Source organism: Lepisosteus platostomus, chromosome 8 (genome assembly GCF_059453375.1).
Source record: "Lepisosteus platostomus isolate fLepPlt1 chromosome 8, fLepPlt1.hap1, whole genome shotgun sequence".
Lineage (NCBI taxonomy): Eukaryota > Metazoa > Chordata > Actinopteri > Semionotiformes > Lepisosteidae > Lepisosteus > Lepisosteus platostomus.
Window position 1 is genome coordinate 3,540,417 of NC_142618.1, and position 15,900 is coordinate 3,556,316.

Here is a 15,900-nt window from a genome sequence, read left to right on the forward strand (position 1 = left end):
TAGACAGTGATGAAACATGTCTGTTTCTCTCTGTATTCGTCTGCTGAGAAAGTGCTCAAATATTAAAGAGAGGACAGTGTTTTTTTGTCAGGCACTGTTTTAGTGTACATGTCATAAATTTCTCCTCCTCCTGTGTCCAGCCCTGTTGAGTGTTGAAAGCTCTGGAAAAGTGCTCTGCTGCTTCCTGCTTTTATCCCCTGTCTGCTTTGCATGAAGGAGCTGGGAAACAATGGGTTAGGGTTTTTGATGCTTCTGCCATGTAAAGTTAACTTGCTCTTCAGTCACCAATCATTTTTTCACCATAGTCTATTACTCCTGTCTAAAAGGCTCAGGTCCTTTTAATTCATCCATCCCCTTGCTAGAGTGATCTGAGCAGGATAAATGTGAACATCTCCACACTTACCTTTTGATCCAAAACAACATGCAAAAGACCTCAATCTCTAAACTATACATACAATAAATTTGTAAGTAAAGATTTGAAAAGCATTTAATTTGGAAATGGTAGCAACCTGCTTGAAGGGAAGAATACTGTACCTTACTCATGATAAATCCGTTTTTTGGGGGGGAAAAAGATTTAAGATTTTGTGAGGTGTTGAGTAATTGAAATTGTCACCAGGGTTAGTTCCAACTAACTGGGCAGTACCATACAGTATGTATCAAGTACCAAAACCAGTTCTTTGCATTTGTTCTAAAACTGTTAAAAAACAAACAGCATGAAAAAAATTGTTGCATTTTATACAGGAAAAGGTCAGCCAAGTATGTTTGTAATCAAAGTATCAAAATTGTGTAATCCCTTGTGCATGTCTCCCCAATACATTACTGTATTTCGTGATTGTTATCAGCTAAAAAAATTAAAACATGATTTGATTTGAACTTTGCTTCTAGAAAAACTGGTGGCGTAACAATCTGATTCGTAATTTAAAAACTGAATATTCAACTGGAGTACTGACAGAGAGCTTACCTAAAGAAAGAAGCTGCTGAACACACATCTTGTGACAGTGCTGTATGTTGAAGTGGTTGCTCTTTTAACTTTAAATTCTCTCTTTGACCACCGCTTTTAATGAGCTCCGGCTCCATATTCCTTGGGTGCCTCCTTTCATCATGAAACACTGCCACCTGCTGTGACACATACTGTAGGATTAACTTTTCTGTCCTGCAAAAACACGCAACAGCTCGAAACGCCAGACCCTAATCACACCAAGTGGTTGATTTGAATGAGAGAACGTTTGTTTAAATATTTCTGGGAGGTAGCCCTCCTAGGAGGGTCTTGCCGGGGGGTAAGAGTAGCCCAGGTGCTTCTGTGCTCTTCCAGTGATCGGCCTGTAAACCCTGAGCCGTATGTATTTGCTTTGCTCTCCCTGTAGCGAGCCAACACAGTGCACCATGCTGTACTCTCGCCAGGGCACCACCGACACCATCGAGGAGGTGGAGGACGAGCAGGAGGAGGAGGCAGCCCCGCCCGGCTCCCTGGGGCCGGGGGCGGACTCGGACGGGGCTCCGGGGGCGGAGGCTGGGGACGGGGAGCCTGGCCCCGAGGAGCCCGCCTCCGAGGCGGGCGGGAAGGAGGAGCGCTCGCAGGGGGAGGAGTCGGAATGGCCGGGGGGGGCGGAGCCCCCTCTGAGGGAGGAGGGCGCAGGGGAGCACCTGTACCCCGCGGAGTGCGAGGTCCAGCTCTACTCTCCCGACACAGACGCGCCCGCCACCTACCCCACCGACGCGGACGCGGACGCGGACGTGCCGCCCTCCTACAGCAAGGCCGTCAGCTTCGACAGGATGTCCGTCAGCTCCGGCGAGGGCCCCGACGACAAGCACCTCATGGCCATGACACCCGACGACAGCAAGTCTGACAACGCTGTCGACGCCCTGCTGCCCTCGCTCACCCACGAGCTGACCGCCAGCGAGCTGCTGCTGAACAAGTGAGCCTGCCGTGTCGCCGGGACCGCGTGTTGGAGTGAGAAAAGCCCATCCGTGTTTCTCGTGCACGAGATGGTAGTTCCACGTTTCATTAGCGGAGAGCAAACGTGTCGCACTACACAGAGACTTGTCGAGGGTTGGGTATTTGCCTGAGGCTCTTATTCAAAGCAGCTTACTTTGAATTTATATGAAGAGATCTGAAGTATTTTGTTAGAGGTGCAGATGCATTGCTACACTAGTGTTCACGGCAAAACTTTGTGTAATTAATGTGTTATTGCGTACAGTACAGTATACAAAGGCTCTTGACATGTGCAGTACATCACTTTCCTTCACTTTCTGTCACTGTCCACAGTGTTGCTGTTGTTGGATACTGACCTTCATTCTGAACTTCACCCCAGCCCTTAAGATCAGGTCAATTTAATGTGCTCCAGGTTCCCTAGAACCAAACTACAGTACGTGCTGTGGGTGACCATGACGTCTCCTCCTCTGCTCCTCGCTCGTAGAAAAGCCTCCCAATCATCCCAGACAAGCAGATCTTTATAAGAGGCCTTAAACCCTTCACTACCATCAAGCCTATCAACCTCCAGTACTACAAACTAAATTCCCGTCTTTTTCCTATTTGGTTACTGTTGAGTTCCCTGATTTCTCTTTTTGAGCTTTTACTTTTTGGTGAAGCACCTTGAGATCTATTGTAATGAAATGTGCTTTATAAATTAAATGTATCGATTAATCCTGAACATGTTGCCAAAAACTCTTTTGAGGGGTTTCAGTGTCATTGCTCCTTGTTTTTCTGCCCAGGATGTTTTACGATGAAGAGCTGGAGTCCTCTGAAAGGTTTTACAGGACCCAGCCTCAGATCCTGCAGCTCCTCTATGCCCTCTACAACATGTTGGTTGCTCACTCTGAAATGGTGTGCTACTTTGTCATCATCCTCAACCACATGATCTCAGCCTCCATGGTCACCCTAGTGCTTCCCATCCTCATCTTCCTGTGGGCGATGCTTTCTGTTCCCAGACCCAGCAAACGTTTCTGGATGACGGCTATTGTCTACACGGAGGTAGGTTTCAGCTCGGGAAGCCGCACCAGCTCTGGCATTTTCTGGCAGGTTTTTATAAATGTGTGGAGACAACTATTCAATGTTAGCCCTAGAATTCTGTACTTCTGTTGCACTTCAGCAGTATTGTTCTACTGAAATAACTAGGTAGAGTGGTCAGTGACCGCCTCCAGCTGGCCCTGTGGGATGGGAATTGTTGTCAAGGCATTCTGTATCCTGTCTTTGAATCGCGTGACAAAGGGGATGTACAGTATGGTATCCTGCCTCCGTAAATTTGGTGGTGTATACTTTAGGATCTGATAAATTCATGAATAGTTAAACTGATAAATCGTTGTGGGTAGTAGTTCATTTAAAAAAAAATACTTCCATCCGTATGCATGTTTCATCCAAAATTCCAAGGGGTCCCAGAACTTTATACACAGTAAGAAGCCACTTCATTCAACACTGCAATGACGCTTGGGTGATGTGCGGCATGATGACCCACCACTGAGCAGTTCAAGTGGAGAAATTCCTTTACCAGATAAATTAAGGAGGAAACCTAGGCATCCAGGAGGAAAGCTTAATCCAGCCAGGACATGGGGGTTAACATCCCTACTATTACAGACAGGACCATGGGATCAGTTTCACCCATCACTGTACAGGGCATTGCTTTGGTAATAAGTATGAAAAATTGTAGTCAGACATTAATGCTGTTACATTAACACTTATCAATGTATAATACCTATAAACAGCATGTTTAAATATATGACATTCTACAAGCATCTTGGTGTGTCCATGGTAAATGATACGAAAATGAATAAGGAAATTGATACGTTTTTTTTCTTTCATAGAAGACAGCAAATGACCAATAATCTCAGGGTGTTTTTTTTAACATTGCACTTTCGGCGGCTTTTTTCGTTCCAGGTGACAATTGTGATTAAATACTTCTTCCAGTTTGGCTTCTTCCCTTTCAATAAGAACGTAGAAGTGGACAGGAGCAAGCCCTATCACCCGCCAAACATCATCGGTGTGGAGAAGAAGGAGGGCTATGTGCACTACGACCTGGTCCAGCTCCTCGCTCTCTTCTTCCACAGGTCCATACTTAAGGTACTCTCCTTTCTGGCGTTTCCAGCAGTCTGTCTCTTGTTCTTTTCCCCTGTCGATGTTCAGTGTTCATGTGGCCCTCAAGCCGTTAAGAAATAGAAAAACAGAAGACAACGTGCTCGGCTTAACCCGTTCTAGAAATGTTGTGATCCGGAGATGATGAGATACCCGTGTTCCACAGATGTCTGACATTAACCCCGAAAGGTCAGAGTGTAGTGCTGTGCGACCTCATATTCAGGCATCTCAGGCACCGAACCCACTCAGCCCACAGGGGCCGTGGACAAGCCCACCGCTCCACACAGAGGGTCCGAGCACTCCTGGGACTCCTAGGGGGAGACGATGCCCTAGCGTTATCAGTAGCCAATGAGTATTAAGAGCCCTGCAGACGATTGAGACACCAGAGTTGTGTATTCTTTCCCTGTCCCAAGACAAGCAACAGGCTGTCGCTGTAGATCTCCATAGTGAGTTTGAAACTTTTAGATACCTGCCAGTACGATAAGAAGACCTTTTTTTACCTTACGTGCGTATGTCTGTGTGGAGTTTTGTCATTCGAGCGGTGTTTCCGTCTATGTGCTGCGGCTGCGATCGAGGCCTCGGAGAGACGTGCTGCTTGTGTCTCCCCCACAGTGCCATGGCCTGTGGGATGAGGACGATGGCGGCGTGGCGGAAAAGGCCACACACAGGGACGACTCCGAGGACGAGGGCTCTGTGTCGGCCGAGCGGAGGGGCTCCGCCAGCTCCCTTAAGTCCATCAACCTGGCGGCCTCCCTGGAGTCGGTCCACGTGCACTTCCCAGAGCCCCAGACCCCGGTGCGCAGGAAGAGCTCCAGCGCGGGATCCCAGATCTCCCACAGGTCTTCCCGATCCTCCGGCAGGTCCAAGAGAGGTAGGGACAGCTCCACCAGCCGGGGGATTTCAGACCCTTGCTCTTCCAGAAGAGCAGTTTGTCGAACCCCAGTAAAAAATGTGATGAGCTGGAGGCAGTCCACGTAGGTTGTCTGCTTTTTAAAGGTCAAACCACATCTGTTCACCTGTACAGTATGTCTAACTACTGTATACAGCCAGCAGCCCTGTCACCCTGCAGCTCACCGCTGGCAACCCACTGGAGCTCAGCAGGTGTGAGCCTGTCAGTACCTGGATGGGAGACCTCCTGGGAAAGCAAAGGTTGATGCTGGAAGAAGTGTTAGTGGGGCCAGCGGGGGGCGCTCACCCTGCAGTCTGTGTGGGTCCTAATCCCCCTGTATAGTGACCGGGACACTATACTGTAAAAAAGGCGCCGTCCTTCAGATGAGATGTAAAACCGAGGTCCTGACTCTCTGCGGTCATTAAAAATCCCAGGGCGTTTCTCGAAAAGAGTAGGGGTGTAACCCGGGCGTCCTGGCCAAATTTCCCAATGGCCTTTACCTATCATGGCCTCCTAATAATCCCCCTCTCTGAACTGGCTTCATCAGTCTGCTCCCCTCCCCACTGAGAGCTGGTGTGTGGGGAGCGTACTGGCGCATCATCCAGGTGGTAAGTCCATTACCTGCAGGCAGGGCTTTAATGTGCCATGCAATTGTCTTGTAGGAAGCACCAGCACCAGGAATAGCAGCAGAAAAGGCAGCAGTGTTCTCAGCGTCCAGCAGAAGACCCGCAAAGAGCTTATACTTGAGAAACTGAAGGAGCAGCTCATCATCGCAAAGGCCTTTACAATTAAGAAGTGCGTTCTTTATTGCAATTCTCTCTTCAGGCACATATTGCATGTCTTGATATACTGTATTTAGAAAGGAGACAGTTCTGTTCTGGTATGTGTCATTAATTCACCATCACTATTAGTGTTGTTCACAGAAAAAAGGTATTAAAAAAACATTTGTTATAATCAGCCTGACAGCAAAATAGATGGCTTCTGACATTCAGGCCCAGAGAAATTTATTTAGTTCCTTGTTTCTTGATGAGGATGTTCACAGATGATACTTTCAAATAAATGGGTGCTTAGTGTCATAGTATGTTAAAGTAAAATCAGTGAACTTTTTAACACAGCCCAAACTGTACCAGAAAGAAGCACATCCACTTCTTATTTAGTTAGGACAAAATATTTTTTTATAGTCATTAATTTTATAAAAGCAGCTTTGTTCAAATTTCAGTTAAGTAACATACTGTATACTGTATACTGTATATTTCACCTTCAAAAAGCACACTCCAAATCTTTTTAAGAGTGTGCAGTCACTTTGAGTTATGGGTGTAAAGGTTAATTAAGTACAATGTTGTTATTAGCAAGAGCTAACACTGATGCCTAAAATATGTACAGTAAATACTGTAAATAGCAAATACTATATACCCTCATTTTACAACATTATTGTAGTTTTCATAGGTGATTTATCTCACATTTGCTCTTATTAGGAGCACATAGTGAAACATACAGTATAATACATTTTACCAATATTCATCTTTTCACCACTGTAATATTTCCATAGCTGTATGTTCATACACAACAGCAACATCTGAGACCTGTCAGGCAACTGTTATCTTGCAGTGTCACCAGTTCACTCCTCCCGTCAGTGCAAGTTCTCCTCTAAAGGAGAGATCACTTTATTGGCCATATACAGTTTCTCATAAGGAATTCATCTTTTCACATACCCCAGCTTGCTCTCCATGAGACACACAGACAGGGAGAGAAGCTTGGGGTCAGAGCGCAGGGTCAGCCATTTATACAGCGCCCCTGGAGCAGTTGGGGTTAAGGGCCTTGCTCAGGGGCCCAACAGAGTAGGATTCCTCTGCCGGCTGCAGGATTTGAACCAGCAACCTTCCAGCCACAGGCACAGATCCTGAGCCACAGAGCCACCCCTCCATGTCATGCCAAGCGTCTGGGGGAATAGTTCTCGCACCACAGCCACCTGTACAAGTATTGCAATGCCAGACTGAGTTAATGAGCAACCGGCTGCTTAGAAATTAAGAAGGTGAAAATAAAAAAATTAAGCATTCCACAATAAAAAACACAAGGAAAGATTACAATGAAAAATTCATCTTCTTCTTCTTCTCTCCCCTTGAAGGACTCTTGAAGTCTACATCCCCATTCGCCGGTTCTTCTACAATCTGATCCACCCTGAGTACAGCGCCGTGACGGATGTCTATGTGTTGATGTTTTTGGCTGACACCGTTGACTTCATAATCATCGTGTTTGGATTTTGGGCATTTGGGGTATGTAGAGGTCTGTTTATTTCTACGTAAGCAAGTGCAAATCCCGTTTAATTCAATTTAATTAAAACAGACTTCTTGAAGAATATCTTTAAACCGCTGCCATCCATGATCTAATTATTCCACATCTCTTACCCCATACCACTTCCTTGTCTTATTCCTTTGTAGTCAGCTTTCCTGAGATCATAAACCTTAGGTTTGCACTTTATCTGTTCTATTTCAAAATACACTTCAAATATTGTACAGTATAAATACAGTACAATATTTTAATCACACTTCCACAGTTTTTATTGGACCTGGGGATTCCTCAGTGTGCCTTCATTGGAAAGACTTGATCATTACAGTCAGAAAGCAGCCTCTATCCACGTCAATCATTTCGGCTCTGATGTCCATAATGGTTTTTCCCATTTTTTCCCCTTTCCCATAGAGGAAAATTAAAATCTACTTTGATAACGTCTTCCTGACATGTGATCCTGTCATCCGAATCTGGTGGCTTGTAGCATCCCACTAACGTCATGCCCTTAGACTGTTTTTGATCAGTCTAAACCATACAGATCCTGACCCTTGATTCATCTAAGCTAACGTCCTGTACACAAACTGTTTTTGAAAAGGGGCACTATAGAATACCTCTACCTCTCCAGAACGCGGTGTATCCACTCCCAATATCCACCAGAAGCTGAACACACTGAGTGACCGATCTGGTAATTCTTTGTCCAATTAAATCCTTTCTGCGGTTCTTCTGCACAGAAACATTCGGCCGCTGCAGATATCACATCCTCCCTGTCGGAGGACCAGGTTCCTGAGGCGTTCCTGGTGATGGTGCTGATACAGTTCGGGACCATGGTGGTGGACCGTGCCCTGTACCTCAGGAAGACCGTCACGGGGAAAGTGATTTTCCAAGTCATCTTGGTCTTTGGGATTCACTTCTGGATGTTCTTCATCCTACCTGGCGTGACAGAGAGGTACGGATAAGTGAATATCTCGCACCAGTTAGTTCTCTGCATTAGGTTTAACAGGGGTTCACATGTTTTGATCCAGTGTAACTAATATTAAGTGTTGTATGACAAGACAGATTGAAATCCATATGATGGACAATGGCAATCCAAAGGTGGAAACATCAGACCCAAACTATTAGCCTAGACAAATATTTAGCTAGGTAACTGCCTGCTCCTTAGTAGCCATCATCAGTTTTAACTTCTTATTGAATTTAACATCTTGGTTAATATGTTCCCATACCGTGTATCTACAGATGTTATTGACAAGGAAGACATACTGTATAAATCGCCCCTTAAAAATGTCTAGGAAATGGGTTATACTTAATATAGGATGTAATTTAAGGTGTGCCTACACTATCCGTGATTCAGTTAGAGGTGACGATTCTTTCACAGAGCTCCAAAGCTTCTTGTAAACACCAGAGAGTGCTCTGCCCAAAATAACATGCAGTCACATTGTCTTAATTTCTTGTAACTAAACTACAGAATATCTGTGCACTTCAGAACCATGAAATGTGTTCAAACTTTTAACTGTGCTGTGGAATTTCATGTGAATCTCAAAAGACCGTAGGGTGGGCTTTGAAAATGAACAATATTTATATTGAAAATCAAAACAGGCCTGACAGTACTGTGCCTGATAACATTTTTCGAAGCAGCTTCAGTTCACATTCTGTAGATGAACGAACTGCAGACAGCGTTTCTTTTGTGGTCCTCCAGGCGGTTCAGTCAGAACACTGTAGCCCAGCTGTGGTACTTTGTGAAGTGCATTTATTTTGGATTATCGGCCTATCAGATCCGATGTGGTTATCCAACCCGAGTGCTTGGCAACTTCCTGACTAAGAGCTACAACTATGTCAACCTCTTCTTATTCCAAGGGTGAGTGAACGCGTCCGATTTCCAAATTAGTGAGGCACCAAATCGTGTCACACACGATTCCCTTATTAACTTTAATTTGGTTCAGGCAGGCAGCCGTGTCAGCGTGTGGAGGCTGCAAAGGAGCAGGTAAAGGTTTATCCCCTGCCAAAAAGAGAAGAAAGGAAACGCAACGTTTCGGCTGTGGAAGAAAAACAGAAGAAGGCTCCACGGCCGAAACGTGTTTCTTTTATTCTCTTTTCAGGGTGGAATAAACTTTTACTTGTTCCTTTATTTCATTTAAGCAACTTGAAGAAAAGGACGATCAAATTTCTTAAAAGCGATAGTCTGCCTTTTCTTGTGTTCATTTTTTTAAATTCCATCTATTACTTTCACTGGACACTGCCACCAAATGAGTGCTTTGAGGGTCTTCTCTACCCCATTCTTCCTGCCCCCTCGCTAGTCATTACAGAGAGTATCCTGCAGCAGGACCGATTTCGCATTGGCGTCCACCTGTTTTTCAGGTTTCGACTCGTGCCCTTCCTGACGGAGCTCAGGGCTGTGATGGACTGGGTGTGGACAGACACCACCCTCAGCTTGTCCAGCTGGATCTGCGTGGAGGACATCTACGCTCACATATTTGTGTTGAAGTGCTGGAGGGAGTCGGAGAAGGTCAGTGCCCGCTAATGCAGTGGAATGAGTTTCCCCACACGCACGTCCGTTTAGTTTTTTTTTGCAATTTGTCTTGCAGTGTTGCCAGAACGAACAGCCAGCAGAGGTATTTTTAGAAGCCCCAGACACTCTGCTGCAGAAGCTAATGGCAGCCGATCTAACTGTCTGAAGTTCGAGAATCGTATTAAAGCCCTCCTAGGAGAAATGAGGGTTACCGAAGGCACACGAGTCAGCCGCGTCGTCTTTCGCTGTAGTTTTCAAGTGCGCTTCGGGGTGATCCTTCATCCACAGTGCCTGAAAGGTCCCGGGGGGTCCGCGGTGGCGGTAGTGGTCGCACGCGGGGGCGGGAAGCTGCTCACGGCGGACCTGTGTTTTGCAGAGGTACCCCCAGCCGCGGGGGCAGAAGAAGAAGAAGGTGGTGAAGTATGGGATGGGAGGCATGATCGTGGTGCTGCTGATCTGCATCGTGTGGTTTCCGCTGCTCTTCATGTCCCTCGTCAAGTCTGTGGCCGGAGTCGTCAATAAACCTCTAGACGTCTCCATCAAAATAACTCTCGGGGGCTTCCAGGTATACCGGAAATTTTACCAGGGTTTTTTTTCCCTGCTGTATATTTTGACAGGTGTGTATGAGCTCTACGGGTGGATCTTGTGTGATAGTGACCTACAGTAGCAATGGGAGTGCTTGCTGAATAACCAGTATAAACCAATGTCGTAATCGGGGAAAGCATTTCGGGTCTTGCAAAGAGTATTTTCCTTCTTTTTTTTTATTTCCCCAGCCTATCTTTACTATGAGCGCCCAACAAAATCAGTTAAAAAACCTTACCAGTGATGATTTTAATAAACTTCTGGGTGAATATGAGTCTTCTGCTGTAAGTACATTTGAAACCCTCCTGTGAAAACGTATTCAAGTTTCATTTAATAATAAGCATATTAAAACCAGTATTAAGAAATGTAACCTGTCATAAAAATGACCGTTGATGAGTTTCGTTTTTAAGCAGCATGGTGTTTTTTTGGGGTCTCAGGACTGCTCACTTGTACAAGAATATAGCTAATGCTTTTGCTGTGTCACATGAAGCACACTGCTCTTTTAATCAATGTGTTTAGGGAGCCATGCAGTTTTTGGAGGCGTACACCCATGAAGATGTCACAGTAGCAGAACTTGAAGGGAGTTCTAATGCCTTGTGGACTATCAGCCCTCCCAGTCGAGACAACCTGATCAAGATGCTGAGCAATAATAACACATTCCCTGTTACTGTCTTCTGGACTATACAAAGGTATGCTCTGAAGGTGTTAAGTACAATACAAAGATAAGATCACTTTATTGGCCATATACAATTTCTTGCATTAGGAATTTGTCTTCAAAGTCAGTGAACTTTGTAACACAGCCCAAACTGTACCAGAAAGAAGCACATCCACTTCTTATTTAGTTAGGACAAAATATATATATATTTTATAGTCATTAATTTTATAAAAGCAGCTTTGTTCAAATTTCAGTTAAGTAACATACTGTATACTGTATATTTCACCTTCAAAAAGCACACTCCAAATCTTTTTAAGAGTGTGCAGTCACTTTGAGTTATGGGTGTAAATGTTAATTAAGTACAATGTTGTTATTAGCAAGAGCTAACACTGATGCCTAAAATATGTACAGTATATACTGTAAATAGCAAATACTATATACCCTCATTTTACAACATTATTGTAGTTTTCATAGGTGATTTATCTCACATTTGCTCTTATTAGGAGCACATAGTGAAACATACAGTATAATACATTTTACCAATATTCATCTTTTCACCACTGTAATATTTCCTAAGTGCTACACCTTGCAAAGTCCATAGCTGTATGTTCATACACAACAGCAACATCTGAGACCTCCCAGGCAACTGTTATCTTGCAGTGTCACCAGTTCACTCCTCCCGTCAGTGCAAGTTCTCCTCTAAAAGAGAGATCACTTTATTGGCCATATACAGTTTCTTGCATTAGGAATTTGTCTTCTCACATACCCCAGCTTGCTCTCCATGAGACACACAGACAGGGAGAGAAGCTTGGAGTCAGAGCACAGGGTCAGCCATTCATATGGCACGCCTGGAGCAGTTGGGGTGAAGGACCTTGCTCGGGGGCCCAACAGAGTAGGATTCCTCTGCCACCCACAGGATTTGAACCAGCAACCTTCCAGCCACAGGCACAGATCCTGAGCCTCAGAGCCACTGCTCCGCCCTAATGACTAACCAGAACACTTTGCTCCTGTACTTGAATTGCTTTAGCTCTGATCCCTGCCTTGTATGGAGAACAGAATTCCTTTCAAGAATAGAACAGACTGCCTCCATCAATGACTTTCGTCAGTAGACTTAATAACTAAGAAAGGACAAAGCAAATTTAGATGAAGGCAGTCAGGTAAAAATGGTGAAAAAAAAACGGAACTGCTTTGCATTTCATGTGTTGCTCTTGCTTGTTGACTGTATATGCACACTTTACTTTTAGTGGCGGAGTCACGGGTTTGAGCCTCGGTCGTGTCACTAGCTGACTGTAACTGGGATTCCCCAAGCGTAGGTGCACGGTCGAGTGGCAGTAGTCGGCCGGGCCTGTCACTGCTCTTGGCAATGTATCGATCCCCTGTTGAAGCTCCAGTACAGGCCCGTGGTGCCTGTGATGTGTGAAAAGCTGACTGGCTCAAAGGGGGAAGGGTGGGGAAAACTGCCGCCTCTTCCTCTCTCTCTCCTGCATGTGGTCCTGGGGCTTCGTAGATATGAGGACAAATCTGACATTTGAAACTGGCAATTCGCAAACCAGGTGGAACTTAAAAATGGTGATTGTTTTTTTTTATGAAAGAATATGGAATTGCATGTGTATGAAACTGGCATACAGTGTCAAAACCTTTTGCTTCAATTTTATGCAGGAATATGAGCCTGGGTGCAAAAGTGGAAACAGCACAGGATAAGCACATAAACTATCTCGACCAGTCGACGAAACAAGAGCTTATAGCTTTATTAAATGGAACGAGGAAGACGGCTGTGTAAGTATACGTATTTGGCCCAGTTTTCAGCCATTTGACGGTCTGTTCAATAGACTGAGGGTATTCTGATTTCGTTTTCTCTTTTACAGGTTAATAGATAATGTTTTCCCATGCTTCATCCGAGCTCCCAGCGATTCGAATGCGAAACCCATACAGCAGCTCTATCTAGGTATGCCTAGAATGATATTTTCATAGCAAGCCATCACGTTTAGAAATGTTTGACGTGCTGTTTGACGTACGGTAACTGGTAATGTCAGGAACAATATCACCAGTAAAAGTTCCAAAGTGAATTATTCATCACGTTATAATTTGATTAAAAAAAAAAAAGTTGATCAAAATGAGTTCAAGTTCATCTGGGTTGCCGATACGTTTTTATTTTATGTGAAAAATGCTGATTTAGTCGCAATTGGGGAAGTCTTATGCTTTCCCGATTTTTCCTGTGGTGCAGTGGAATGTTAAGGCCAGCTCTCCTGATGGGCTTGATTAATTATGGTGCAGTATGTCGGGGGTAAAGGGGGTTGTGGCTTCCACTGCCAACAGCGTGCACTTTATTTCCTAACCACTGCTAGTGCCCCCTGGTGTGTAGAACCTGTTCAATCTGCACGAGCACATTCTGGCGTTAATTCTCTTGGAATGCCTACTAGATAAAGCATATAAAAACATCACCCTGAGACTGGAGAGGAAAAGCAACGACACAGAGGAGATCCAGGAGTGGTGGATTATAAACCAGACCAGCAGACTGAGCATCCGGAAGTCTGATCGCAGCAGCATGACAGGCCTGGAAATGTTTGTGTTCAGTGATAAAGTCAGTCCTCCGAGCTTAGGCTTCCTTGCAGGATATGGGTGAGCTGGACTTTTTTGGGGTGTTTGTCTTAAAAAAGAGCATACCATTAGTGGGAATCTTAAACCTTAGACATGTCATTTTGGACAAATCCATCTTAAACATTACGAGGCTTCTAAATTCTAAATTTTGATCCATTCAGAGTACTTAGGTTTGGGAGCCCAACAATGGCATTGTTTTTCACTTGACTAATGGAGCAGCTGCTTGTGTGAGATACCACTTTCCACAGCTTCCCCTTCATTTCCGGAAGGACTGATACACAGTACACACTGTCATAATCTCAATTTGGTTCAAGGTTCACTGTTATGTTCTGAAGTAGACCAGTACATTGACATTGTCGTCAATTGCCCCCCCGAAAAAAGTATTTTGAATTGAAGAGACTTTGTCAATGTCTTTGAGAATTGTGAGTACTTGTGTCAAGTCCCCACGTAGTCTTCTCTGTTCAGGACCGATGATGTTCAATTCTTTCTGCCTGGCATTGCAGGACAGCTCTTTGAGTAACAGAATGTATCTGTTTGGTATTCTCTGGACTGAATCCAGAGCTGAAGTATGTTTGTTTGTGCAGAGGTGACCAAAACTGTACACAGTTTTCTAAATTAGACCTCACTACTGTGTTATACAATTTGATTAACTGCTCAATTAATTGAGCTGTTCCAGTCAATCCCCAGCTATGTAAATGAGTTGAAAATGTTAGATGCTTTGGATTAAAATGGCAGGAAAAATAGTTTCTTTTTAATATCCTTTTACAGATTATTTTTCGGCGGCTTTTAAAGTGTTTAGGAGGTTCTTGATTCACACTTAAGTGTGAATTACAGTGAGAGAGCTCCGTTCCTGTTTCCTCCCTACAGGATCATGGGCCTGTACGCCTCGGTGGTGCTGGTGATCGGGAAGTTTGTGCGCGAGTTCTTCAGTGGGATCTCCCACTCCATCATGTTCGAGGAGCTGCCCAACGTGGACCGCATCCTCAAGCTGTGCACGGACATCTTCCTGGTGCGCGAGACCGGCGAGCTGGAGCTGGAGGAAGACCTCTACGCCAAGCTGATCTTCCTCTACAGGTCGCCCGAGACCATGATCAAGTGGACTCGGGAGAAGACGCAGTGAGAGCCGCCGGGAAAACCGCAAGCAAGGAGCACAATACCGTCAGAATACCTATGCGTTCTGCGCAAGAAAGGGGCAGTGCTAGCTTCTTCCCTGGCAGGGCCAAGGGTCCGAGCTTCCTGCTCCCACTGCCTTTAAAACACAGCCCTGGAAGCAAAAGAAGATTCTGCATTTTTTTTAATGCTATTCCAAAGACTTCCAGGAATTTCTGGTGGATTAACTGTCTCCTTATAGATTGTTCTGTCTGAGGGTGTTTATTGTACAACTCCTACATTTATTCTTCTGTCTTTCGGTTTCCCTCACTTTCTCAGATGGGAATAACATAAAAACGAGGGTTGTGCAATATGCTGTCCTTTAATGGCTGGCTGTAAACTTGAAAGGACGCTTTGTTTTTCCATCAACCTCTCCTGGAAACAGAAGGGCAGCAACCGGCTGAAAAACACTGGCCACTTTTTTTAAGAGTTATTTTATTTTTTAATCTGGAAAATATTGCGCTTTGTGGGAATGGAAGAGAAGGGCTTTGAGACACAGAAGACAAATTATATGACAATCTGTTATCTGCCTTATTTTGTTTCTACCTTCAACTAAACAATGTGCGAACCATTAAGGATATTTTTCTCAGGAAAAGAATTTAATCATCTCACCTGGAGGGGACTACTCCTCATTTCCATTCTGAACACATCATTACATCATATCTCATTATATTTCAACCCAAGGAGCCCTTTCCATGAGCTGTTGTTCAGTGTGATGTAGATATGCCTTGGATAACTATACCTGGAAGAACTTCATGACTGTAGTCCTATACTGTATGAATGCATTTTTCATCTTCTTAAACTCTGTGTATTTTTACGGACTTTTAATTTCTTTAAAAAAGACTTTTAACTCAGATTTCTATTTCCACATAAATAGAGAGCAAAAAAAAAGAAAAGAAAGCAAAATATTGTTCTTAAGGTTCAGTCAAGTTAGTCTGTTTATGAGACTGGAGCTAAAATCAGTACAACTATACAGTACATTAGAATACATTGTAGCATGAAACAAAAACAAAAAATGATCTTGCTATTAATTTTCATTCCATGTACATACATTTTTAGGATAAAAAGGGAGAAAAATCTATCTGACTCAGTACTTGTATGGTAAAATGATGAATTGTGATTCAATAATGGTCTGGAAATAAAGCACACGTTGCAAAGCTGTTTGAAAGATA

At 44.3% G+C, this 15,900-nt stretch overlaps 1 protein-coding gene across 4 annotated transcripts in view; it reads left to right on the forward strand.

Moving 5' to 3' along the window:
* piezo2b (piezo-type mechanosensitive ion channel component 2b) overlaps nt 1–15,900 on the forward strand; it is a 199,198-nt gene extending 183,298 nt beyond the window's left edge. For all 4 annotated transcript variants that reach the window (XM_088642072.1, XM_088642069.1, XM_088642071.1 and 1 more), the window contains 16 exons: nt 1,365–1,916; nt 2,713–2,971; nt 3,872–4,054; nt 4,679–4,937; nt 5,618–5,750; nt 7,081–7,228; nt 7,973–8,187; nt 8,935–9,093; nt 9,594–9,741; nt 10,121–10,309; nt 10,518–10,610; nt 10,846–11,015; nt 12,641–12,757; nt 12,847–12,926; nt 13,402–13,600; nt 14,447–15,900. In XM_088642072.1, coding sequence (XP_088498198.1) covers nt 1,365–1,916; nt 2,713–2,971; nt 3,872–4,054; nt 4,679–4,937; nt 5,618–5,750; nt 7,081–7,228; nt 7,973–8,187; nt 8,935–9,093; nt 9,594–9,741; nt 10,121–10,309; nt 10,518–10,610; nt 10,846–11,015; nt 12,641–12,757; nt 12,847–12,926; nt 13,402–13,600; nt 14,447–14,699 — 3,157 coding nt within the window. In that variant the 3' untranslated portion in view covers nt 14,700–15,900. The remainder of the gene's footprint in view (nt 1–1,364; nt 1,917–2,712; nt 2,972–3,871; nt 4,055–4,678; nt 4,938–5,617; nt 5,751–7,080; nt 7,229–7,972; nt 8,188–8,934; nt 9,094–9,593; nt 9,742–10,120; nt 10,310–10,517; nt 10,611–10,845; nt 11,016–12,640; nt 12,758–12,846; nt 12,927–13,401; nt 13,601–14,446) is intronic.